The sequence below is a fragment of the Syngnathoides biaculeatus genome, chromosome 3, assembly GCF_019802595.1.
Source record: "Syngnathoides biaculeatus isolate LvHL_M chromosome 3, ASM1980259v1, whole genome shotgun sequence".
Lineage (NCBI taxonomy): Eukaryota > Metazoa > Chordata > Actinopteri > Syngnathiformes > Syngnathidae > Syngnathoides > Syngnathoides biaculeatus.
Genome location: NC_084642.1, coordinates 34885700 through 34911230, shown reverse-complemented (window position 1 = coordinate 34911230; position 25531 = coordinate 34885700). Strand labels below are relative to the sequence as shown.

The window sequence follows — 25531 nt, the reverse complement described above, 5'->3', positions numbered from 1 at the left end:
TCAACAAAAATAAAAATCAAAACTTTTCAATGTAGCATTTTTTTCCAGTCTCACAGTTTAACTAATATTTTTAAAAAATGCAACGTTAGTTTAGATTTTCATGAGCAAAAGAGGATGCAGGAAAAAAAAAACAACATTTGACAAATAATAATTACTAATTAATCATTTGAACAAGCAGCATGATGGACAACTGGTTAGCACATCTAGTTGGTTTTGAGAACTGGGGTTCAAACCCCAGCCTCGCCTGTGTGGACTTCACATTCTCCTCGTGCCTGGGTGGGTTTTCTCAGGGTACTCAGGTTTCCTCCAACATCCCCAAAACATGCATGGTAGGTTAATTGAAATCTCGAAATTGCCCGTAGGTGTGAATACGTGTTTGTTTCTATGTGCCATGGGTTTGGCTGGCGACCAGTTCAGGGTGTATCCTGCATTTTGCCCAGTATGAGCTGGAATATGCTCCAGCACACCTGCAACCCTTGTGAGGATCAGCGGTACAGAAGATGAATGACTGAATAATACGAATAATAAACTCTTACATATTATCAAATGTCGATCCAATTTATTTGTAATGAACTGCAGAAGGAACAAAATCTATGCAGTTTGGTGTTGCCTTGTTATGCAATGCAATGTGGGGGCAAATCAAAAAATTCTAATAACATAAAACAAATCCCACTTTGGGATTTTTTGGAGTGTTTGATGAATAACTTCACGCTATACTGGTACATCTGGGTCCATTACGAATGAGGAAGTGGCAATTCCACGAAATGACCACTGCATGTAATAAGGACACCTGATATTTCGATAGGGCAGCACGGTGGCACAGCTGTAAAGCGTTGGCCTCACAGTTTTGAGGACTGGGGTGCAATCTTAGCCCCGCCTGTATGGAGTTTGCATGTTCCCCCTGTGCCTCCAAGCACTCCAATTTCCTCCCACATCCCCAAAACATGCATGAATTGGACACTCTAAATTGGCCCTAGGTGTGATTGTGAGTGTGACTGTTGTCTGTCTTCATGTGGCTGGCTGGCAACCAGTTCAGGTTGTAACCCGCCTCCTGCCTGATGGCAGCTGGGATTGGCTCCAGCACTCCCGTGACCCTCGTGAGGATATCCGTCTCAGAAATTGGAGGGATGGATATTTTTATAGTGGAGAAAGTATGCGGCCAAGCCTATTGACAGCAGAGGAATAGTTTTTAGTCCCACCCACAAAATTATAAAAATGTAGAAGGTGAATGAGTGTCTCAAACAATATTTCAACATTTCAGTACAATATTGTTTTCAGTATATTTAAAGTGCCACTTTCATGTAATGGATGATTTTTAGTATGTTATTAATGAAAAAACAGCATAGACCCATCCGTTTTTTCATCACAAAACATGATTTTGACGGCTATGGCTTTTTGTAAGACCCGCCATGAAATTCCTCTCGAGGGATTTGTTTTCGAGAAGAAGCAGGAATTGACGTACAGGGAAGTAGCACACTCAAGCGGTCTCGTCTGTTTAGTTTTACCTGCTGGAAGGGAGCTCTTTGTTCCTTCGTGTTAGCCAAAATTCCGGCTCGTTGTATTGCTGGATATTGCTCGAACACTCGAGAGGATGGATTCGCTCTTCCTACTTTTCCAAAAGACCCAGTACGCCGTGAAAAATGGATTGCACAGGTGCAAAGGGTGAGAGGTTCGTGGGTTCCAAATGATACGTAGGTGTGTATACAGCTACTAAAAAAAACAGTAGTTGAGGGGGGACATAATCCGTAAATCAGGGGGGCTAAATATGTCGAAGTGTGCATCGGAAGCCTTCCGTGCAGCAGCTGCTGAAGGACTGATTGCCACCAGCCTTGTCAACACGGCTTCGGCCGGGGTGGGTCTTCATAATGTCGGACGGGGAGGCAGTTTGGCTGTGGCATCGTCGTCGCTCGTGGGCGACATTGACATTTATCACCGCCTTGCAGAGGTGGATCGGCCGGGGAGGTGGTTTGGCCGTGATCTGCATATCATCTAAATATGGGTTGAAACGATAGGGTAATATTGCCCCGTGTCAGAAGGTGCGTGTTCGTCTCCTATAGTAGCTGGCACAGCGTGTTTTCAATGGCGAATGTCCCAGTGTGACGTCACGGACAGAAGATGCAGCCAATATGGGGACCACTTAGATGTCAAATGAGACTTACGCAACTTTGTATGACGCGCTCTCTGTTCATATTTATTTTTTTGTATAGACATTGAAGTGAATAATGTTATATGTATTTTTCACAACAATATCTATTTGAGAATGTTTATAGGGATGACAATTGACCTTTAATGTATTTAGAAACACAACAAAGGTTTATGTTTTGAGGCACTTTAAACAGCCTTCAGCTTTATGGCCCTTACTCCATTGCCACTTGCCATTTGCTAGCTTTGCCGGAGGAGCTCACATGTGTGGGATTCTTGTGTGGTTCCCTTCTGTGCTCTGTGGCTTGTCAATTTTCTGGTGTGCACCACAAAGCATTCTCACTTGGACCAGCTAGCAAGCTGTCCTAGATGCAACAACACCGCTTTGTGACTGGGTCGCGGACATCTTACATTTCCATCCATCCATTTTCTTAGCTGCTTATCCTCACAAGGGTCGTGGGGAGTGCCGGAGCCTATCCTAGCTGTCAACGGGCAGGAGGCAGCGTACACCTTGAACTGGTTGCCATCCAATTATAGGGCACATAGAGACAAACGGCCACACTCACAATCCCACCTAGAAGCAATTTAGCGTGTCCAATTAGTGTTTTTGGGATGTGGGAGGAAACCGGAGTTCCCGGAGAAAACCCACGCAGGCACAGTGAGAACATGGAAACTCCACATGGGGATGGCTGGGATTGAACCCGGGTCCTCAGAACTGTGAGGACAATTTTATTTTCTGTCCTGCTCACTTTTATGTCAACCAGAATGGAGGAACAAAGAGTTTTACTGTGTCACAGTGTATTTTCTGGACCTTTTCAAACAGTATGCCTCCTTCCACATTTCCACCATAATTCACACAATGTTCAGACGATACTTGTGAGTGACGTCATTATGCTCGCGCGGCATTGACGGGTTCAAGACATTAGTGCACCATGGAAACTGGCCAACTCTTCCACTCCCACTGTCCGCACAGTCAGAACATGCCGAGGGACCGAAATATGGTACTGCTTGATTTTATGTGAATCAGTACTCAATAGTGCTGATAGAAAGTGGTATGCATCCCTATTTGTGAAACTCGAGAACTTCCAAACAAGCTTGAAAACAGGCCTCCTTGTGCAGTTTTATGGGAACCTACCTGGCAGAAACCTTTAAAAAGCCAAGCTCTTTCATGATTTTTTTCAGCACTTCTACAACTTATTCCCATAAATTAAGCGACATCATTAATGGTGACTATGATCTTCTCTGATCCAACAAGTATTTGAATTACAACCTATAAAAATTTCTGAAAAAAATTATTAGTAGGTTAAACTACATCAAGTTGTGCTATTTGTAAAGGAAAACTCTCCCCAAAATTCATATGTACAATAAACCCTCCAATGTGAAGTAATATTATTATTACATATATTTTGGACATTATTTGAAAAAAAAAAAAGAAAAGAACATTTTTGAAATCCAAACAAAATCTGGATATGTGCCAGCTTTCACAGCCAGACCCCGAAGAAACATCCTTGACCCCGCCCCAGATGTCACCAGTGCTTAGCATTACAGACCATTTGTTCAAGCTAGGCCAAGATGCTGACGTGTTGAGCACAAAATTGCAAAAAACTGAGAAAATGCACCCAAATGTATCCTTCTTTAACCTCCCGTGGGCTCAACCTGACAGGAAAAAGCTGTGGCTGTCACAGTTGAGGCTCATTCATCAGCCGGGGAAATTTGCACGCATCTAATCATTACTGGTTATTAGCCGCTTAGTTATAGCCTCTCGTGCCAGTACTGTATAAACAACAACATACTTTATGAGGCGGAACGGTGGAGCAGCTGTAAAGCATTGGCCTCACAGTTATGAGGACCCGGGTTCAATTCCAGACCTCCCTGTGTGGAGTTTGCATGTTCTACCCGTGTCCGTGTAGGGTGTACCGTGCCTCCTGCCTGTTGACAGCTGGGATAGGCTCCAGCACTCCGGCGACCCTCGTGTGGCGAAGAAAAAGGATAACTGCATATATATATATATATATATATATATATATATATATATACACACTTGTAATGACTTTAGGGAAGTCCCAATTTTTTTTTTTTTTTGGGCGGGGGGGGGATTTTACATTCCAGATATATATAAACTATTAGATCATCCTACAACATAATCAGAAAATGAGCTCGCATTTTTGATAAACTTTGGAAATAGCCCATAGCACTCATATAGCTCACATAGCATTCACAGCATTCACAGAGCATTCACATAGCATACATATTGCATTTCAAGACAGTTAAAAATGTGTACTCAGCGATTTTCCACAGGATGTACATGTGGTCCTTTCATCAAACTGTCATGGATCATAAGTAAATTGTATGTAACACGTCTTCGTCCAAACATACAACTTTATATCTATTATTTAGTATCTAAGTTCATTCCGATATGCTCCATTTTTATTTTGGCAATAGGTCACAAAGAGAACACGAACACCAGTCTTTCGAAACATTTCTGGAACATCTCCGAGGTCCATGTTTTGTGATTGTGCTCCTCTGTCAGCGTCACGCCCCCTCTCCAACACGCCAAATTCCGTTTGTGTGTATTCTTGCTCAAACGCACATTGTACATTGTACATTGTTTTGTTTGCGCAATGGCAGATGTAGTAATAACATGGAGCACCGACTCGCTGTTACACTCACTTTATTGGCTCTTAGCACACAACACTTCCCAGTCTCACCCACACATCAACATACACGCCCACCTGCACTTAGCCCACAACATATGGCTTTGTGATATCTTTCGTAAACACCATCTTCTTCAGGGAAGGTTTTTTGAATGCTATTCACCACATTTAATTAATTAATCAATGCCTGTTATACACTGTATATCAGTATCAGATATACACTGTATATCAGGGGTGGTCAATGCGATCACGACTGACAAGTCGAGCGCACGCACATAACGGTGCGTTATAGCAAGTTGGACTTCTATTTACGGCAGTCACCCCCCAAATCTTGAAAAGTATATCTTGGGGTAAAAAAAAGTCCGGCAACCCTTGCTGTATATTCTCTACATTTAAACCAACTCCTCCGAAAACCATCAAACAAATCTCTGGAGTTCATGTAATGGGATTATTGTTCGTCGTCAGCGTTATGCCCCCTCTCCAACAAGTTCAAGTTCCGCCTGTGTGTATTCTGGCTCAAATACATAGACTTGAACATTGTACATTATGCTATTTTTGTTTTGTTTGGAATTATTTTTCACAAAAATTGGCCACAAAATCCCAGATAGTGGACGTTCTCTGTTCAGTAAAACGTATCCATGAGCAATGGCGGGTTCAGAACACGAAGCACTGCAGGCGTGGCAAACGCTGATTGGCTGTCAGTTTTCCAGCCGGGTTCATTGGAATATCTGAGCGAGAGAGAAATTTTGATAATACTTTTCCAATTTAGAGATGTTTCTTGGTGAAATCTGTGGATAACTCTGCTATTAAAGGAAACACTGAACCCACATCTTTTTTTTTACTTTTAATGTGTGCTCCCATTCCCATTACTTTCAACAGTCTTCCTTTAATGGGCATTATGGAAACGTCACCATTCATTCAACACAATCACATTCATCTTTTCCTTTTGGCTTGTCCCATTAGGGGTCACCACAGCGTGTCATGTTTTTCCATCTAAGCCTATCTCGTGCATCCTCCTCTCAACACCCACTGTCCTCATGTTCTCCCTCACAACATCCATCCACCTTTTCTTTTGTCTTTCTCTTCCTCATTTGCCTGACAGCTCCATCCTCAGCACCCTTCTGCCAATATACTCACTCTCTTGTCTCTGAACATGTCCAAACCATCAAAGTCTGCTCTCTCTAACCTTGCCTCCAAAACATCCAACTTTGGCTGTCCCTCTAATGAGCTTGTTTCTAATCCAATCCAACCTGTTCACACCAAGCGAGAACCTCAGCATCTTCATTTCTGCTCCCTCAAGTTGTGCTTCCTGTTTTTTTCTTCAGAGCCACCCTCTCTAATCCGTAAATCATGGCCAGCCTCACCTCTATTTTAGAAATTTTGCCCTTCATCTGAGCAGAGACCCTTCTGTCAAATAGAACTTCAGACACCTTCTGCTAACTGTTCCATCCCACTTGTACCCATTTCTTCACTTCCTTACCACACTCACTATTGCTCTGTATTGTTGATCCCAAGTATTTGAAGTCATCTACCCTCGCTATCTCTTCTCCCTGGAGTTTCACTCTTCCTCCTCTCACCCTCGCATTCACGCACATATATTCTATTTTACTTTAGCTAATTTTCATTCCTCTCCTTTCCAGTGCGTCCCTCCATCTTTCTAATTGTTCCTCCGCCTGCTCCCTGCTTTCACTGCATATCACAATATCATCTGCGAACATCATGGTCCAAGGGGATTCCAGTCTAACCTCACCTGTCAGCCAATCCATTCCTACCGCAAACAGGAAGGGGATCAGTGCGGATCCCTGATGCAGTCCCACCTCCACCTTAAATTCTTCTGACACACCTATGACACATCTCACTGCTGTTCTGCTGCCCTCATCTATGTCCTGTACTATTCTAACATATTTCTCTGCCACACAAGATTTGCGCATGCAGTACCACAGTTCCTTTGTTGACACTCTATCATAGGCTTTTTCTAGATTCACAAAGACACAATGCAGCTCCTTCTGACCTTCTGTGTACTTTTCGACTTGCATCCTCAAGGCAAATAATGGATCTGTGGTACTCTTTCTAGGCATGAAACCAGACTGTTGCTTGCAGATACTTACTTCTGTCCTGAGTCTAGCCTCGACTACTCTTTCCCATAACTTCCTTGTGTGGCTCATCATCTTTATTCCTATTAGTTTCCACAGTTCTGAACAATGCTTTTGTTCTTAAAAAATGGGGCCGAGCACACTTCTTACTACTTCCATTCTTCTGGCATTTTCTCTCCCACTAGTATTCTATTGAAAAAGTTGGTCAAAAACTCCACAGCCACCTCACCAAATTGTTTCCATACCTCCACTGGTATGTCATCGGGACCAGCTGTCTTTCCATTTTTCATTTTGTTCAGTGCCTTTTTAACTTCTCCCTTACTAATCATTGCCACTTCCCGCTGGCCTCTTCTACTCTACCTTCTCTCCCATTTTCTTCATTCATTAACTTCTCAAAGTACTCTTTCCATCTACTTAGCACACTACTGGCGCCAGTCAACATATTTCGATTGCTATCCTTAATCACCTTTACTTGATGCACATCCTTCCCATCTCTATCCCTCTGTCTGGCCAACTTGTAAAGATCCTTTTCTCCTTCTTTCGTATCCCGCCTGGAGTATATGTCGTCATATGCCACTTGTTTAGCCTTCGCCACCTTTACCTTTGCCCTACGACACATCTCAATGTATTCCTTATGCCTCTCCTCAGTCCTCTCCGTGTCCTACTTCAACACATTACTCAAAATAAATTAATAAAAAGCCACTTCGTAAAGTTGACTCAAGAGAAGTTTTGATTCTGTTAAGATTGCCCAATATGTTTTGTTGGACATACATTTTCTGTCACGTGAGGTTAATACAGAGTCCAGTTTATGGATATCACTTGCCAGTTTATCTTCAATTTAAATATATACAACACTGTTCACTGGATGTGTCAGTTGTATGCAAACTTTCAAACAGGTATTTCAACTGGACTGACAGGTCAAATAAGGACAGCTAATGACCAAATTTTTAAAACATCTATCTGTCAAATGTAGGACTGCAGCTTGGTTCAAAATGCATTATCTTGCTCAATTTTCCATCCTTTATTTTGTTATTAAATATTCACACTTTTTGTTACATAACCAGGTTTATTATTTGACTATCTGCAAGACAGTTAATATAGTGGTGAGTTTATTTGGTAGCTTGATTATTTAAATTGGGATAGTATTAACTCATAAGAGGAAATATTATTTCACAGACTTTTGCTGTAGAATTAAATGCAAAAGTAAAGGGTAAAATTGTAATAGACATTTAGAGTAATTAACATTGAGTTAATTTATTAGTTTCGTACTTTGGAGTAAGAAAAGAACTCAGGTGGCTACCTCGTCGAAGTATTTTATACTGGAGAGGTGCTACATAAATTGGAGGCACCGCTGGGATTCTAGTGAAATTTATCTATGCATTTATTTTGTTAAATTTTGTGGTGGTAAATTTTAATAACTTTCGTTCTAAAACGGATACACAGACTGAGTTGGTAAAAGAATTAAGAGGGTGGTGCCAACAGGAGTCATTAGATCTGGCTCATGCTCTCTTGGTGGTCATGCATGAAGTAAATACTGATGCTATCCAAGAGACAATGGAAACAGTGAAGAGTCTTGGACGTGTCAGAGGGCGAACCTCCAGCCTGCAGCAGAACCGCTACCTGGTTTAGTGTGAATGTAAAGAAGCTGTGAAGAGAGAAATGGTTCCCTTTGATGTGTACCCCATTGATGGTGGTGGACCGTGGTCTGTAGTCATAGTAGATAAAGGCCTGGAGACCAATGCAGCAAGTCAGAGGTTATCTGGACAACAGCAAGTAAACGGCACATACAGAAATGAGACACCTACATCATCTTCGCCGGCAGAGGATGTAACCAAATCTTCAGCAGCCCTACTATAAGTAGTTAGTGAATTACTCAGCAAGACCAAACCTTTTAGCGATAATGGAAGCTACCGCAGATTACGAACTTTTTCTGGATTGCTGCCCACTCCACCTGGAGAGGAACCATTTCAACACTGGTTAGGTCAAGCACGGCTCATGGTGGAAGAGTGTGAAGGCGTAGATTAATGGAGAGTTTGAGAGGACCAGCCCTTGATATTGTCCAAGCAGCCCAATCCAGAGATCCTTCTGTCAGCCCAGCACCATGTTGGTGACCCCTGCTCTATATTGTTGGATGCTCAGTTTTGTTGTCCTTTTAGAAAATAAAAGTCTTTACTGATGTGTTGTGACGTGTTGTTAATTTGTTTGTTTTTTTAATTCACTAACATGCCAAGTTGTTTTTTCCTCAACACCACAAACAGATCTCAAACTCTATATGTCATCAACCTAATAGCATAAATTGCACAACTCATTTTTAACTTACTGTTCAATCAATCAAAAATTCCAGTACCATTTGATAAGTATTTTTGCAACCAGTATAAATACCCGGCGGCACGGTGGAGCGACTGGGCCAACCTCAAGACCTAGCATAGACAATTTTGCTCCTCGGATCACTGGGACCCACAAACCCCTTCACCACAATAAGGTGACAGGCCAAGGAAAGGGATGAAAAGCTAAAAAATATCCCTTATTTTTTATTGTTTCCTATTAGTGAGCCAACAATCTAACGCTATGCCAGTCCCCCACGGTCGTTCACTGTTCTCTGTTGCCAGGCGTAAGCGTACTGACAACCCACTATTGAAGAGGACCGTAGTAGGAGAAGCATATCAATGTCGACCAAATGAAGCAAATGTGCATTCTGTCTAAATAATTGCCTCAATCAATATCTTGGAAGGAAAAAGATGACACACTGTGGCAACCCCGAACGGGACAAACCGAAATGAAAAGAAGAATCAATATCTTGCGAGGGACACGAGTCTGAAATATGCATAGAAGGATGTGAAATTGGTATCGAACAAATGCTGTGATACGGACCAATCAGAGCCAAGCTATTTTCTATAATTCTCTGAGGGAAGATAAGTGATCCAATCAGAGCAAAGTTCATTGCCATGTGACATAATAAGGAGAAACCAAACTCTCACAAATTCCAGGCAGAAAATATGAACTAGAATAGCTGGAAAAAGGACACTTTCAGAATTTCCAACCAAAATTATTGTGAAAACCTGATTAAAGGACAAGATTATCAAAATGAAGACCTCCATCTTACTGGCCTGGAGACTAGTTGCCAAAATAAGTGGGACTTGAGTCTTCGCTGATTGCGGGAATGTCTCTATAGCATCTCCTGGACTATCTCGGAGACTGGCTGTGATGTCAAGGAGTCGCGGTGAAATCGAATATAGGAGACCTTTTGGAGACTCATCCATATGTTCACTATTGAGTCTATAGTATCCATATAAAATGTACCTCCACATTTGGTCCGGCCCACCTGAACAATACCAGTGTAATTTGATTTATTTTTCATCTATGTGAATTTTTATTTGATAAAGTTGGGCTTTTGCAATGAAATGTTCCTTTCATTATTAACTATTAGTTAGAAAATATTTCATAAATATATAACGTGATGGTATAAGGGCACAGTTTGCCAAATAAGGCTCATCTGGAAATCCCCAGAAAAAAATCCTAAACCCAGCCCTCTCAAAGAGAACGGAATCATGGCAAAAAGGTTAGGTAAGAGAACAATTGATTCAGAATGCAGGGTATTTAACCCAAACTGGACAAACGATTATTTGTTTGTTCAATGCAAAGAGAAGACTGTCTGTCTCATCTGTCAGGAGGCGGTGGCAGTATTCAAAGAATACAATCCGCGGAGACACTAAGACAAAGACAAATACGTTACCTTGCAAGTCCAAATGCAAGCAGACAAACCGTCAAAACAAAAAAGTGGAATGTTTGCTCAGCAAAATACAATTGTACGCCAAGCTTAGCTGAACCAGTCATCAGTATGGGCTACCTTCCGGGTTGCTCAACTAATAGCAAGCAGCGGTAAACCTTTCACTAATCAATGAATGTTGTTGCGGACGAGGTGTGTCCCAAGAGGAAAGATGTCTTCAATACCACGAATCCATCAGCGAGTACAATCACCAGATGTATTGAAGTGGGTAATGTATATGCCCAGCTGCAGCATGATTTTTTTTCATGAGCACTGGATGAGAGCATAGACGTGCAGGACACAGCACAACTGCTCATTTTTATTCGTGGAGTTAAACTTTGAGATGTGCGAGGAGCTGGCATCCCTCCAAAGTCTTAAAGGGACTACAACGGGGGAGGATATTTTCGGCAAAGTGCACCAAACTATGGAAGAGTTAAACCTGGATGGGTCAAAGCTCGCCAGATTTTTTTGCCCCCCATCCCCATGGTACTCTGTCATAGGCGTTCTCTAGATCCACAAAGCCACAATGTAGCTCCTTCCGACCTTCTCTGTACTTTTCCACTAGCATCCTCAAGGCAAATATTGCACCTGTGCTACTCTTTCTAGGCCTTTTCTCCTTATTTCATGTCCAACCTGGTGTACATGTCTTCATATGCCTGTTGTTTAGCCTTTGCCACCTCTACCTTTGCCCAACGTCGCATCTCAATGTACTCCTTTCGCCTCTCCTCAGTCCTCTCAGTGTCCCACTTCTTCTTCGCTAATATCTTTCCTTGATTGACTCCCTGTATTTTGGGGTTCCACCAACAAGTCTCCTTCTGCCCTTTCCTACCAGAAGACACACCAAGTACTCTCCTGCCTGTCTCTTTGATTACTTTGGCTGTCGTAGTCCAGTATTCCGGGAGCTTCTGCTGTCCATCGAGAGCCTGTCTCACCTCTTTCCGAAAGGCCGCACAACATTCTTCCTTTCTCAGCTTCCACCACATGGTTCTCTGCTCTACCTTTGTCTTCTTAATCTTCCTACCCACCACCAGAGTCATCCTACACACCACCATCCTATGCTGTCGAGTTACACTCTCCCCTACCACTACTTTACAGTCAGTAATCTCCTTCAGATTACATCGTCTGCACAAAATATAATCCACCTGCGTGCTTCTACCTCCGCTCTTGTAGGTCACTATATGTTCCTCCCTCTTCAGGAAATAAGTGTTCACTACAGCCATCTCCATCCTTTTTGCAAAGTCCACCACCATCTGTCTCTCAAAGTTCCTTTCCTGGATGCCGTACTTACCCATCACTTCTTCATCGTCCCTGTTTCCTTTACCAATATGTCCATTACAATCTGCACCAATCACAACTCTCTTGTTGTCTGAGATGCTCAGAACTACTTTATCTAGTTCCTTCCAGAATTTCTCTTTCAACTCTAGGTCACATCCTACCTGTGGGACATAGCCGCTAACCACATTATACATAACACCCTCAATTTCAAATTTTTGTCTCATCACTCAATCTGATACTCTTTTCACCTCCAAGACAATGTATTGTTGTGTGTGTGTGTGTGTGTGTGTGTGTGTGTGTGTGTGTGTGTGTGTGGTGCACGCACCACGGGACTGCCGTAAATAGGAGGCTGGCTTGCTAGAACGTGCATTTATGTGCACACGCGCTCGACGTATTGGCCACACCTGAATCAAGCGACGAGGTGGATGATAGTCTAATGTTGTTGGTTTTTTGTGTTTTGTCTTTTTTTTTTTTACGCCGTCACACTGCCTCGTGATCGACATAAAGGAATATAAGAGTTTGAGCTTAAAGTAGTTCATTAGATGTTGCTGCATCCTGTGGATGAAAGTGTGAGACTGTAAAGTGCTGAGTGTGTGACTGGTGGAACGAAACAGAGTATGTGGTGCAAGAATGGAATGTTTTAGAACAGACGGTGCTAACTGCAAGGAGGGTGTGGAGACGAGAGGACTTAGAGGCAATTGGTGGAAAAACTACTGTCAGGAAACCAACACCAGGAGGAGCCAGCACGCGATTCTGCAGGGGAGGAGTCGGGCCAACATCCGGCAGACCAAAGGAGACCAATGAGAGAGCGCCAAGGATACCTGCAGGAGACACAGAACCAATAGTGAATTAGTAGATTGTACCTTTAAATTGTTCTGGGCAACTCGGATGTAGAGTAAGTTTGCTGGTGGCAAACGAGGCGTACAGGGTTGTAATGAGAGGGACCCGAGACCCAGGTTTTGTTGAAGGAATAAATCCACTCGTGTGTGAAAATGCCAGCTTCCTGATACCTTTCTATTGCAGAATGAGCGCGCGTATTGTTGGTTGAGTGGCAGTTGGGTAAGGTCACAAATTGGAGTCAGATTACTAACTTAAGTTTATGATGATTTAGAAATAAATTTCCAACAAACACAATGAGCACCCCTGGTGTAACTGAATTTCCTTTGACATTGCTCATGATGTTGATGACTTTCGACGTAAATGCACTCGCTTTACGTGAAGCAGTTCTGAACATACGCTTTAGTACTTGCACCATACATGCTCAGTAGAGTTAACTTGCATTTCCTGTTTCCGGGTGAATACCGGTTGTTTTGGTGCAGGCTTGTTTAGATAACAATGTTTATGAAATAAACACGTAAATGTCAAGACCACACAAAATAAGCGCCGCCTTGAGAGAATGCAAGGGGAGAGGCATTACTCTTACTCGGGTAAGTGCCTCAACATGGCTACACTCGTGAAAGCAAAACAACGAACTCAAACGCATGTTCGTCCAATGTTGTCAACTAATATCCGGATTAATTTTAGGCAATTTTTCCTCAATTTTCCGGAGCAATTTTCATGAAAATTTAAAAATCCAGAATTCCGGGAAAATCCGGAGGACTTTATCACCGTGCTTGGCAATTTCTCCGTAGCCCTTTCTAGCCTTGTGGAGTTGTACTATTTTGTCTCTGGTTTCTTTGGACAGCTCTTTGGTCTTGGCCCTGTTACAAGTTTGATTCTTACTGATTGTATGGGGTGGACAGGTGTCTTTATGCAGCTAACGACCTCACACAGGTGCATCTGATTCAGGATAATACACGGAGCAGAGGTGGACTTTTAAAGGCAGACTAACAGGTCTTTGAGGGTCAGAATTCTACCTGATAGGTGTTCAAATACTTATTTGCATCTGTATCCCACAAATAAATCATTAAATAAATCATACATTGTGATTTATGGATATTTCTTTTTAGATTATCTCTCTCACAGTAGACATGCACCTACGATGAAAATTTCAGACCCCTCCATGATTACTCAGTGGGAGAACTTGCAATATAGCAGGGTGTTCAAATACTTATTTTATTCACTGTACGTGCTAGCCACTAGATGGAGCTGCTATATTGTGCCACACATACCAAGAGTTAAGATGTGTGTCGTGGCGAAAGATAGACATCTCACTTGTCCAATGTGATACCAGGTAAGTGCTCCTGCGGTGGCCAACGGGAGAGTAGCTTTATCACGCCACTTTCAAACCAAGATACAGTACAGGATGTTTACATTCGGTTGAATCCAGCACCATTTTTTCCCTTTCGTATCGCAATTTTTTTTTCGTAACATATAAATATATATTCAGGATAGATTCACCACATGTGGGGCAAAAATGTCATGCTTTGACAAATTACCCACGCCTTTTTGATTAGGTACTTGCAGAAAAATGTGAGCCACTTCGAACCATAAATATGAACACTACATCGAGAAATTTAGTTTGACGCTCTCACCATGCTACAAGAGTGCTGTGTTCAGAGGAACAGAGCCCAATTCATTTTGTATGACTTTACAAACGAGCGCGTTGGCCATTGGCAAGGATACATCAGTGCATACGCCAAATTGAATGTGTCAGTTCTGCCTGTAAACATTTCTTCCCGCCTGACCCTCCGGCTACTCGGTCTTCTCTAACCGTTTCCATTCATCCAATTTCAGTCCTGCTCATCTTGGTTAGGGTTATGGGATCCTGGAGCCTATCCCAGCTATCTTCGGGCAGGAATAAAAATTAAGGTTCAGAAAATTCAGTGCAAAGAAAAAGAAAAAAAACCCTAAGCTAAAAAAATCCACCAGGATCAAAAATTAAAAGTAAAATAAATAGGTACATGCCAGAAATACAAATAGACAAGATATTTACATAATAAATAAATATTGCACATTATGAGTTATTGCAGACTAGATATGTATATTGAAAACTGGAGTTGTTCCATTGGTATATTTCACATATTACAGAGAGTGATTGTTTAGGGCTCTGACAGCAGTTGAATAGAAGCTGTTCTTCACTGTATTTTTCCAGGTTTAAATGTTCCTGTCAACCTCTTCCCGATGGCAGTAGCACAAGCAGGGATTGGCCTGTGTGGTAGGAGTCCTCCAGAATAGCACTGGCTCTCTTTAGGTAGTAAGGGGCTGTGAAGGTCCCCAAATGTGGGCAGAGGACTCCCAATGATATTCCCAGCCATTTTGGTAACCCACTGGAATTCTTTTCTCTTTGCCACTGTGCAGGTGGCTAACCACGTGAACAGCCATTAGGTGACGATGTTCTTCATGGATTAGTGGTAAAAGGACAACCAGTCTTTGGCTGACATTGTTCTTCCTGAGGATTATAAAAAAAGTGGAGTTTTTTTTATTCCTTCCTAACCACCTGTGCAGTCTTTTTATCCAGGTCAGCTTCTCCTCAATGTGATTTCTCAGGAAGTTGAAGTGACTGACCCTTTACACGGAGGTCCCACGGATCAAAATGGGCTGAATGTCCTTTTTTTTTCCTGAAGTCTATGATAAGCTCCTTTGTTTTAGATGTGTTCAGGAGCAGGGGACCCAGTGCTGCGTGTGACGGGTGTGGAGGTGTGGGGCCCAAATCCTGACCCTTTGTGAGCATTCTGTTTAAAAGTTCTTAATCCAGAGACGTGGAGTGAGATAGACCAATGTTCAGCAATTTCCTTAGTAGGCCATGTGGTAGTACTGTCTTAAACACTGAACTGTAATCCACAAAAGAAGCATAATTACCTTGTTTCTCCAGCTGGGACAGCACTCTGTGCAGTACTGTGTTCACAACATCCTCGGTTGATCTGTTTGCTTTGAGGCAAACTGGTATGGCTACAAACAGGGGGTTATGAAGGTCATGATAGACTCTTAATATTTTTTTTCAAAACAATTCATCACCACAGGCATGTGTGCTACCGCCGCGGTAGTCGTTGAGGCTGGTTTTGGTTGTTTTCTTGGGTTGAGAGATAACAGTGGAGGTCTTGAGGCAGGCTGGGACTGCAGACTGTGTCAGTGAGTTGAAAATCCTGTAAAGATTTCAGCAAGCTGGTCTGCAGTCTTTCAATACCCACCCTGGGATGCCGTCCGCATTCCCCCTGACCCCCTTCAGTGTGCGCCTCACCTCATGTTCTCCCACCATCAAGGCAGGACTCCTTCCGTTGACTGGTGGCAATGTAGCTGCTCCTGGAGGTTCAGTCTTAAACTGAGCAAAGAGGTTAAGTTTTTCTGCCAGCTAAGCGTTGTCCTCAGCAGCTCTGGAAACTAGTTTGTAGTTAGTGAAGTGCTGGACTGTCATCCATGCTTGCCCAGTGTTGCTCCTGTCCAAATGGTCATCAAGCCACCAACTGAAGTGCACCTTAGCTTTCCTGAGGGCTCCTTTCAGGTTGGCATGGGCTATTCTGTAGCAATGCCTGTTGCCAATTCTGAATGTGATGTTTCGGTCGTTGAGCAGCTGCTTCACCTCTCTGGTCAATCCAGTATTTCTGGTTATGGAAGACTCAAATACATTTTTCCACTGTGACCATGTCCATACAATTCATTATGTAACTCACTGCAGTGTCTGTAAATAGATCCTGGTCCTCATCCTCAAAGATGTCTCAATCACTGCTGTTGAAGCAGTCCTGCAACTTCTGGGAAGCGCCATCTGGACCTGTCCTGATGATTTTAGTGATGGTGGGGGAGGATTTTCAGAGACATCTACACTATACATCTGAATAAATTCTATACACACGAATTAATTGTAGGGTTATATGGTCCGAAGTGTCTAAGTGTGGTGTTGGTCTGGCCTTGTGACACAGCTTGATGTTACTGTAAACCTTGTCAAGTGTCTTGGCTCCTCTCGTCGCACAATTTACAAAGAGGTGGAGTTTAGGAAGCACTGATTTTAACTCCACTTGATTGAAAGTGACAGCAATGATGTCCACAGTTCTGGATATTATAAAATTGTTGTGTAACAGTCTAAGGGCCGAGCTAGCATTAGCATCCAGCATCCCGACGAAGGTAGAACGGTCACCATTTCACAGTCACATATTCCAGCTCTGGGGGAAATGCCTGGCTAGACGGATGAGCAGTTGTTAACACAACCATCCTCCTTTGGCTTTACCGGATTCACTGGTCCCATCAAAGTGTTGTGGTGTGGTGCTGAATGTAAACAGGTTTCGCTAATGAATAGGATGCACCAGTCTCTGGTAAAGAAGTCCGAGGCCACCTGGAGTCTCAGGTCATCCTTCTCCAGGCACTCCGGGTTTCCTCCCACATCCCAAAAAAATGCAACATTAATTCGAGACTGTAAATTGCCCCAAAGTGTGATTGTGAATGTGACTATTATCTGTCTCTATGGACTCACAATCACACCGAGGGGCAATTTAGAGGCTTCAGTTAATGCATGTTTTTGGGATGTGGGAGGAAACCAGATTTCCTGGAGAAAACCCACACAGGCACAGGGAGAACATGCAAACTCAACAGAGGCGGGGCCGGGATTTGAACACCAGTACTCAGAATTGTGGGGCCAACGCTCTACAGCTGCAAATATAAGATCTACTCCAGTTTGAAATGGTTTTTTTTTTTTTTTATATACATGCCAGTATGTACGACCTGGGGGGCAGCATTGGTAGAGGGTTTGTGTTTGTGAGTGGGGCGAGCGGAAGTGTTTTGCACACGGGCCATTCAAGCTAAGACCGCCATTGAGTTGTGTACCTGTGGTTACGCACTGGTCGTTGGGTCAAAGACGGCAGCCCATATCGAAACGGAAACAACAAGGATGCCTTCACTAATACCATAAAAACACTACTGCAGAACTGGGAATATCCTTTTCAGGCGTCAACAGAAGTGCAAACCTCGTGAAAATATGTTTTAAAAAATGAGCAAGTTCTGAATTCATTGCATTGTACATGCATTACTTTTGATGGCAAGCTGCCCCCGCAAACATGGCCGCCACGTAGGCATGTCGATTAGTCAGGTTGTTAGTGTAGTTTGTACTAGCAGCTATCTCAATGCAGCTTTAGCGCGTGTTTTTAGAATTTTCTGTGTCCTAGAGATGCTATAAAAGGTAATTCAGAAGCCGGAATTAGTGAGAAATTAGCCACTCCAATATCGGCAGTAAGAGACTGAGAGGGACAGACACGGAAGCGAAAGTAAAAGGGGGTTGTCATTTTGCTACCACATTCATAGGTTTTACTTTGCGAGGCCAAGATATGAGCTCTTTACCTTTTAAAGCGCTCTTACTGGACATTTCCAACGAGCTTACCTCTGGACAGCTGGACCATCTCAAGTTTCTGTGTGGAACCATGGTTGGGAAAAGGGAGTTAGAAACGATCAACAGCGGATTTAAACTTTTCCAGTGTTTGTCCGAGAGAGGCAAGCTTTCCCAGGACAAACGAGAGTTGCTGTCGGAGCTTCTCAAACAGATTCACCGAAAGGATCTGTCGGAAAAGTTGGCCAGCTTTCAGTCATTGCCGGAATGTGCTGACAACCAAATTAGCGAAACGGAGAAAGGTATCCATCATTTTACAGACCAACAGCCGATAGTTTCTCTTTTTAGGATGGCGGGTAACACCTTAATGACATGGATGTATGTGGATTAAAAAAAAAAAAATGTTATTACTGTAGTACACAACATATCTGCAAGATCGTTTTTATTTTTTTTTTCTTGACCAAAGGGGCAAACTTGTGGTTTGTTGTTTGCACGCAGCTGAAGGAATATGACCCACGTGACAACAGTCACAGAATACAAATACCACTTTTTTAAAATGTGCTCACGCTGACATAGTATATATGTACTTTAGCTAACTTGCGTGCGTATTACTGCAACTCAACAAACTTAAGAAGCCACAGGTGTCAAGCTCAAGGCCGGGGGCCACATCTGTCCTCCCAAATCCTTTTCTTTCGTCTGCAAAAGCAAACCATGTGCATCAACTTCATGTTTTTTGCTAAAGTTCTAAAATTCCAAATGGTCACCACTGTTAAACCAAGCTCTAATTCAGTAAACGAATTATCCAACAATATATTATGTATATGTTTTAATATGGCGTCGTGGTGGTGCAGCTGTAGAGCATTGGCCTCGCAGTTCTGAGGTGCAGGGTTAGAATCTCGGCCCCACCTGTGTGGCATTTGCATGTTCTCCCCATGCTTGTGTGGATTTTCACCGGGGACTCCAGTTTCCTCCCACATCCCATAAACATGCATCCATTGGAGACTCTAAATTGCCCCCAGAGGTGATTATGAGTGCGACTGTTGTCTGTCTCCGTGTGCCCTGTGATTGGCTGGGAACCAGTTAAGGGTGTACTCCGCCAACTGCCTATTGACAGCTGGGATAGGGTGCAGAACTCCCCGTGACCCTCGTGAGGATAAGCAGCAAAGAAAATTGATGAATGGTTGAATATCTTTACCCGTCAACTCCAAAGCCTTTTGGGTCTTACCAAATTCCCGTTTTGCCCTTACAAAACTATGACCAATCTTACCCCAAACATCAATGCAATTTTCTTCTTAAAAATGACAAACAAAGCCTTTTTGATCTCTTAAAATCATGATATTAATCAAATACAATCATTTCATGAAAATATAACAGATGGAAAACCGTTTGCTCGCATCATTTCTACTTATGCTGTTATAATTTGCAGTGCGTGATTTTGCCATTTCTTTTATCTCTATGGTTGGATTGACCTCATAACACTTCTTATCGCAGTTCATGACCACTTGCAGATAGTTTGTCAGTGTGTTCAGTCATTCACATTTGAAAAATGTACGGGTGTGGTCAGTCATGCTCGCAGGTAAAGTTGCAGGTGTGATTAGGGATGGAATCTCAAGCCCTTAAAATAACTTACTGGATTAATATAACATAACTGTAAATTGAAAATAAAATAAATACATAACTAAAATAGAAAACTACAATTTCAAATGCAGAAATGATCATTTCTAATTTCAACTGATATTAGTAGAACATGATATAAAACTCTATTTAAAATTTTTCATCAATAAAAATTCTTGATATGACAAACTTTATCTGAAAAAAAGTTAAATGCACTGGCCTGTCAAGGAATAAACACGAACCGTTTATACCCGCAATGTTTTGAAAATGCGGAAAGTTTAGTTCAACATAATCGGGGTTAGTCGCAACAAGCTACCAATACATTGTAACAAACATTCCTGTCGGCAATTGTGACATATTATTGTGTGTGTGTGGGGGCGGGCACGCATCGCGTGACTGCCCCAAATAGGAGACCGGCTTGCTAGAACGCACCTTTATGTGCATGCGCTCGAAGCATGGCCACACCTAAATCAAGCGACGAGGTGGATAATTGTCGAATGTCTTTTTTTTTGGGGGGGGGGAGTTGGCACGCGGTCACACTGCCTTACAATTGACGCAATGGGCACCCCTGGTGTAACTTAATTTCCTTTGACATGGCTGATTATGTTGATGACTTTCGATGTAAATGCGCTTGCAGTACATGAAGCAGCTCTGAACACGCGCTTTCAGCCTAACATCCGTAAATGCTCAGTCGGGTTAACTTGCATTTCCTGTCTCCGGATGAATACTGGTTGTTTTGGAGCAGGCTTGTTTAGTTAACGACGTTTATGACATAAACACGTAAATTCATGTGAATATTATACAAAATAAGCGACGTCTTTCAATATCTATTTTTTCTACTCGTAACAAATTTTACGTGCGTAATTTTCCGTGCTCGACTGTGCAGATTTGCGAGCATGGAGGCGCGCATTCGCGTGTGTCAAATGTGAGTAACTGGTGTATCTATTTGCAAACTCTTTCTGTATTCAGGGTTAATCTTTCTTACATGTGAAAATGCTCATTCACACTCGGGATTGGTCTGTGTTAAGCATAAGAGAAGCGTGAACAGTTTTTCTAACAAAACAAAAACGAATTATGCCAAATGCAGTTTTCATTTTAAAAATTGGCTCCCCAGAACTTGTTTCTATCAGTCTTTTCAAATTGTTTGAAACATTTGAATGTTTTCATCTTATCAGCATCTTCCTTGTGGTTATTTTTATCAAAACGCTTGCAAAGGTTGTAAAATCCAGAGGCACACACCTTTACATCTGCTTTACAAGTCACACAGAAGGAATATTTGGAGCCTTTTGTGGACGATTGAATCCAACCTGCGTATTCACCTCTCACTTGTTTCCCACTCTGTTAGATTCCGTCCATGCACTTTCCTTTTCTTTATTGGTGGTTCTGCCATTGTTCATACAGTGGTACCTTTACTTATAAATGTCTTTAATACTGAAAAATTCAGGTTACGAAACATCCATCCATCCATTTTCTTCGGTGCCTATCCTCACGAGGGTCACCAGAGTGCTGGAGCCTATCCCAGCTGTCAACGGGCAGGAGGGGGGTACACCCTGAACTGGTTTCCAGCCAATCAGGGCACCGTTGAGACAAACAACCCCACTCACAATCTCAACTTGGGCCAATTTAGTGTCCAATTAATGTTGCATGTTTTGGGGATGTTGGAGGAAACCGGAGCGGCCAGAGAAAACCCACGCAGGCACGGGGAGAACATGCAAAACTCCACACAGGCGGGGCCAGGATTGAACCCGTGAACCTGTTAGGCCAACACTTTTCAGCTGAGCCACTGTGCCGCCGTTACGAAAAGTCTCCTTGGAAAAATATTCTCTAATTATGACGGAAAATGCAGGATAAGGAAGGGGGAAAAAAAGTAGCTGGAATCGCAGTCCCCAGATTCCACTGAATGTGAACATCCAGTATCTTTGTTTGTGTGATACAATAGAGCTGCTCTCCCATGAGCTATCGCCGTAGCATCTTCATGGCATCCCGTTGGCTAGGAGGGACGTCATTCTTTACCCATGATGCCCATCCTGTATATTTATTTGTGTGGCGCGATGGAGTTGCTCCAGAATTGATTATCACCGTAGCATCTTCTTGGCATCCCATTGATGAGAAGGGACTTCAATCTTTACCCATGATGACATCCTGTATCATAGTTTTGTGGGGCAGTAGAGCTGATTTCTCATTGGCTATCGCCGTAGCATATTCCTGGTATCCCTTTGCAGTCACTGGGATTTGGCAGGCTCGTATGCGTAAATCTGCAGAATCGAGCACAAAAATCACGCGCATAAAATTTGTTACGAGTAGAAATACGTAGATATTGAAAGACTGCTTATTTTGTGTAGTCTTGACATTAAGTGACGTGTTTATTTCATCAACGTTCGTAACAAAACAAGCCTGATCCGAAACAATCAGTATTGACCCAGAAACAGGAAATGCAAGTTGACTGTACTGAGCATGTTTGGAAGTTATGCCAAAAGCACATGTGCCTAGCTTCTTCACGTACTGCGAGCGCATTTACGTCAAAAGTCATCAACATCATGAGCCATTGTCAAAGGAAATTCAGTTACCTTGTGGTACGTGTTATCTTGAAGTTGAAAACATTTCCGCTCTACATGCTTTAGGAAGATATAGATCATCTACTGCGATCTTTCATCAATGGATTGACAATAGATACCGCCGTAAATTACGCTATATTATAACAATACAACATGATTTTGGACAAGAATGTTTGTTACCAGGTATCGCGAGTTTGTTGCCACTAACGCTGATTATGTTGAACTAAACTTTCAGCATTTTCAAAACATTGTGGACCATTCATGTTTATTCCTTGAGAGGCCACTGCATTTAACTTTTCTTCAGATTAAGTTTGTCGGATCAAGAATTTTTATTGATGAATAATTTTAAATACTGTTTTATATCCCGTTCAAATAATCTTCGTTTCCTTTCGGCTTGTCCCATTAGGGGTCACCACAGTGTGTCGTGTTTTTCCATCTAAGCCTATCTCGTGGATCTTCTCTAACACTCACTGTCCTCATGTCCTCCCTCACAACATCCATCAACCTTTTCTTTGGTCTTCCTCTCACTCTTTTGCCAGGCAGCTCCATCCTCAGCACCCTTCTCCCAAAATACTCTCTCTCATCTCTGAACATGTCCAAACCATCTAAGTCTGCTCTGTCTAACCTTGTCTCCAAAACATCCAACTTTTGCTGTCCCTCTAATGAGCTCATTTCTAATCCTATTCAACCTGTTCACTCCAAGCAAGAACCTCAGCATCTTCACGGTTCGCACGCAGCCCTAAAAGTCCCTAAAAACCCCTAAATTTTCGAAGGTGCATTTTGGGGCTCCTAAAAGTCCTTAAAATCCGCGAAAACCGGTCAAGCCCCTAAAAAGGCCTTAAATTAAAAAAAATATCAAAGGGAGGACCTCTACCGCCAAAATTCTCCCTAAAAAATAAATTAATCTTTTATGTAAAAAAAAAATTGCAATCCGTCTGGCGTCCAAATCAGCCGGAAGTCACCGTGTTGACAATTAGTCGCCATCTTGTCGATATTCCATTGTTTATTTCCGTGAGTAGGCATTTCACTTTGTCTTCGTTACGACGTAGCGTAGTTCTTTCATCGATCCAACTTGTATCACGGGGAAGTGCATTTTTCAAGAAGCTTGGGTTGAAAGTAAGGAGTTTGGGAGCTGGGTTCGTCGAGATCCAAAAGATCGGCACATGTTTTACTGCCATCTGTGCAAGCAGAGTTACCAGCTTGAAAAGATGGGCGTCAAAGCGCTGGACTCGCACCGGAAAAACAGGAGACACGCTGATTTGGCGAAGACTCTCTCATCTTCCGTTGGTATGAATCTGTTTCTAAAATATCAAGATAGTGAAGCATCAACTTCAGGCAGTGGTACTAGCAGTGCAAGCGCACTAGGGATCGCAAAAAAACGCTTACTTTCATAACCGGTTTTAACCGAACAGCTGTAGCAAAAAAACGGTACCATAGTGGTGTTTACAAAATTCACCCGCGGGACCTCGAGTTGGGGTGCGGGGTTCCGCACGGACTGTTTTTGTTGTTGCTCTTCCGGAGTGACGAGTTCACAGAGTCCCCCCCGTTATGCGAGTAGTGTTTTGATGTCTGCCAATAAAACAAGTTTACTCCCATACGTAGGAGCGTTTCCTCGATGCCATGTTTGATGTTTCTTTGATCTAACTGAATGTTCTTTTGAGTCCAACTTTAATCTAACAGCGAAACTTGAAAAAAGTGGAAATGATGTTAAAAAAATAGCGCAATGTGGAGTACCGGAACCGGAAGAAATGATTGGAAATTTTAACCAATTTCGAAAGTCCGTTAGTTCTTTGTGACTTGGTCATTCTATTTCATTATTAGTCGTTCTACAAAAAAAAAAAAAAAAACTTCAACCCCCACCCCCCAGACTCCATCTACACACCCCTGGTCGATCGGTAGAGGCTGGCTGCTTGAAAAGTAGATCTTGTGGTAAAAAAAAAAAGTCTGGGCATCTCTGTGATACATAGTTATTTTCACTGAGTGGACTTCCCCTTTAACACTGGCTGCAGGCCATGAAAATTTGAACATGGGCTGCAATTGGCCCCTGGGCTGGATGTTAGACATGCCTGCCCTAAACCAATTTTGAGAGTTTAGTATTTCTTTTGGGTGTCACATTTCATATACAAGTACTTAATTATATTTTTTCTTTCTTTCTTTATTCCTCTTCAGACAAGATGGACATTGCCACAGAAGTGATCGTCGAGAATGTTGGGAGGAACTGGCGTAAATTAGGACGCAAATTGTATTTGAGCGAAAGTAAGCTCGATTCTATCTCGAAGAGGCATCCAACAGATTTGGAGGAAACTGCCAGAGAGCTGCTGAAGGAATGGACGAAGATTCGTGGATCTGAAGCTCGTACAAGTGATCTGATTGAGGCTTTAAGAGCATGTCAGCATAATCTCACAGCCGATAAAGTGGAGGAAAGATTGGCAAGCATGTGATATCAATAAAGAAAAATCAAACATCGGTGATGACTATTTCTTGAAAAAAATGCTTGTGTACATAATACAATCGTCCATCCATCAATCAATTTTCTGAGCCATTTATCCTCACGAGGGAGCCTAATCACAGTTGTCTTCGGGCAGGAGACAGGGAATAACTGAACTGGTGCCAACCAATCGCAATAGCTCGAGCTCCTTCCTTGTCAGAGGGATGACATAGCAAATCCTTAGAGCAGTGATTTCCAACCTTTATAGAGCCAAGGCACATATTTTACAATTGAAAAATCCCACGGCACACCAACAAAAGTAAATGTTACCAAAAATGGATAGATTAATTACTGTATGTACTTACTGCCATCCAATAGAAGGGGATTTTTTTGTTATGTCTATCATTGTGCCTCACTGGCATAAATAGATGAAGATACATTATTTCTTGGATATAAATGTTTTTTTTTTTGTTTTAGCAATTACATAAAATTGGATAACTTCCCACGGCACACCCGAAGAGCACTCACACACGCTAATGTACCCCGGCACACTGTTTGGGAATCACTGCATTAGAGCCAACATCTGTAGCCAGGGATTGGATCGGCATGATCTCTGCCTTTGGGTGGTGCCCAGCTCGCACTGCACCCACTCCCCATGGCCCCCCAGAGGGGGTGACCCCATCGGAAGGAGATGAGAAGGAATGTTACCCTTGTGGACTGTGCCCAAGCGGGCCCCACGGGTGCAGGCTTGGCCACCAGCCGGTTGCGTTTCCATCCCCACCTCCAGGCTTGGCTCCAGAGGAAGGCCTCCGGT

At 42.7% G+C, this 25531-nt stretch overlaps 1 protein-coding gene across 1 annotated transcript; it reads left to right on the top strand.

Annotated features, from left to right (window-relative positions):
• The first annotated feature begins 17552 nt into the window (after positions 1 to 17552).
• fadd (Fas (tnfrsf6)-associated via death domain) lies at positions 17553 to 24755 on the top strand. Its single transcript, XM_061815555.1, has 2 exons — positions 17553 to 18422; positions 24459 to 24755. Exons 1-2 carry the CDS (start codon positions 18122 to 18124, stop codon positions 24728 to 24730), a joined length of 573 nt encoding a protein of 190 aa, XP_061671539.1. The 5' UTR covers positions 17553 to 18121; the 3' UTR covers positions 24731 to 24755.
• The last annotated feature ends 776 nt before the right edge of the window (positions 24756 to 25531 follow it).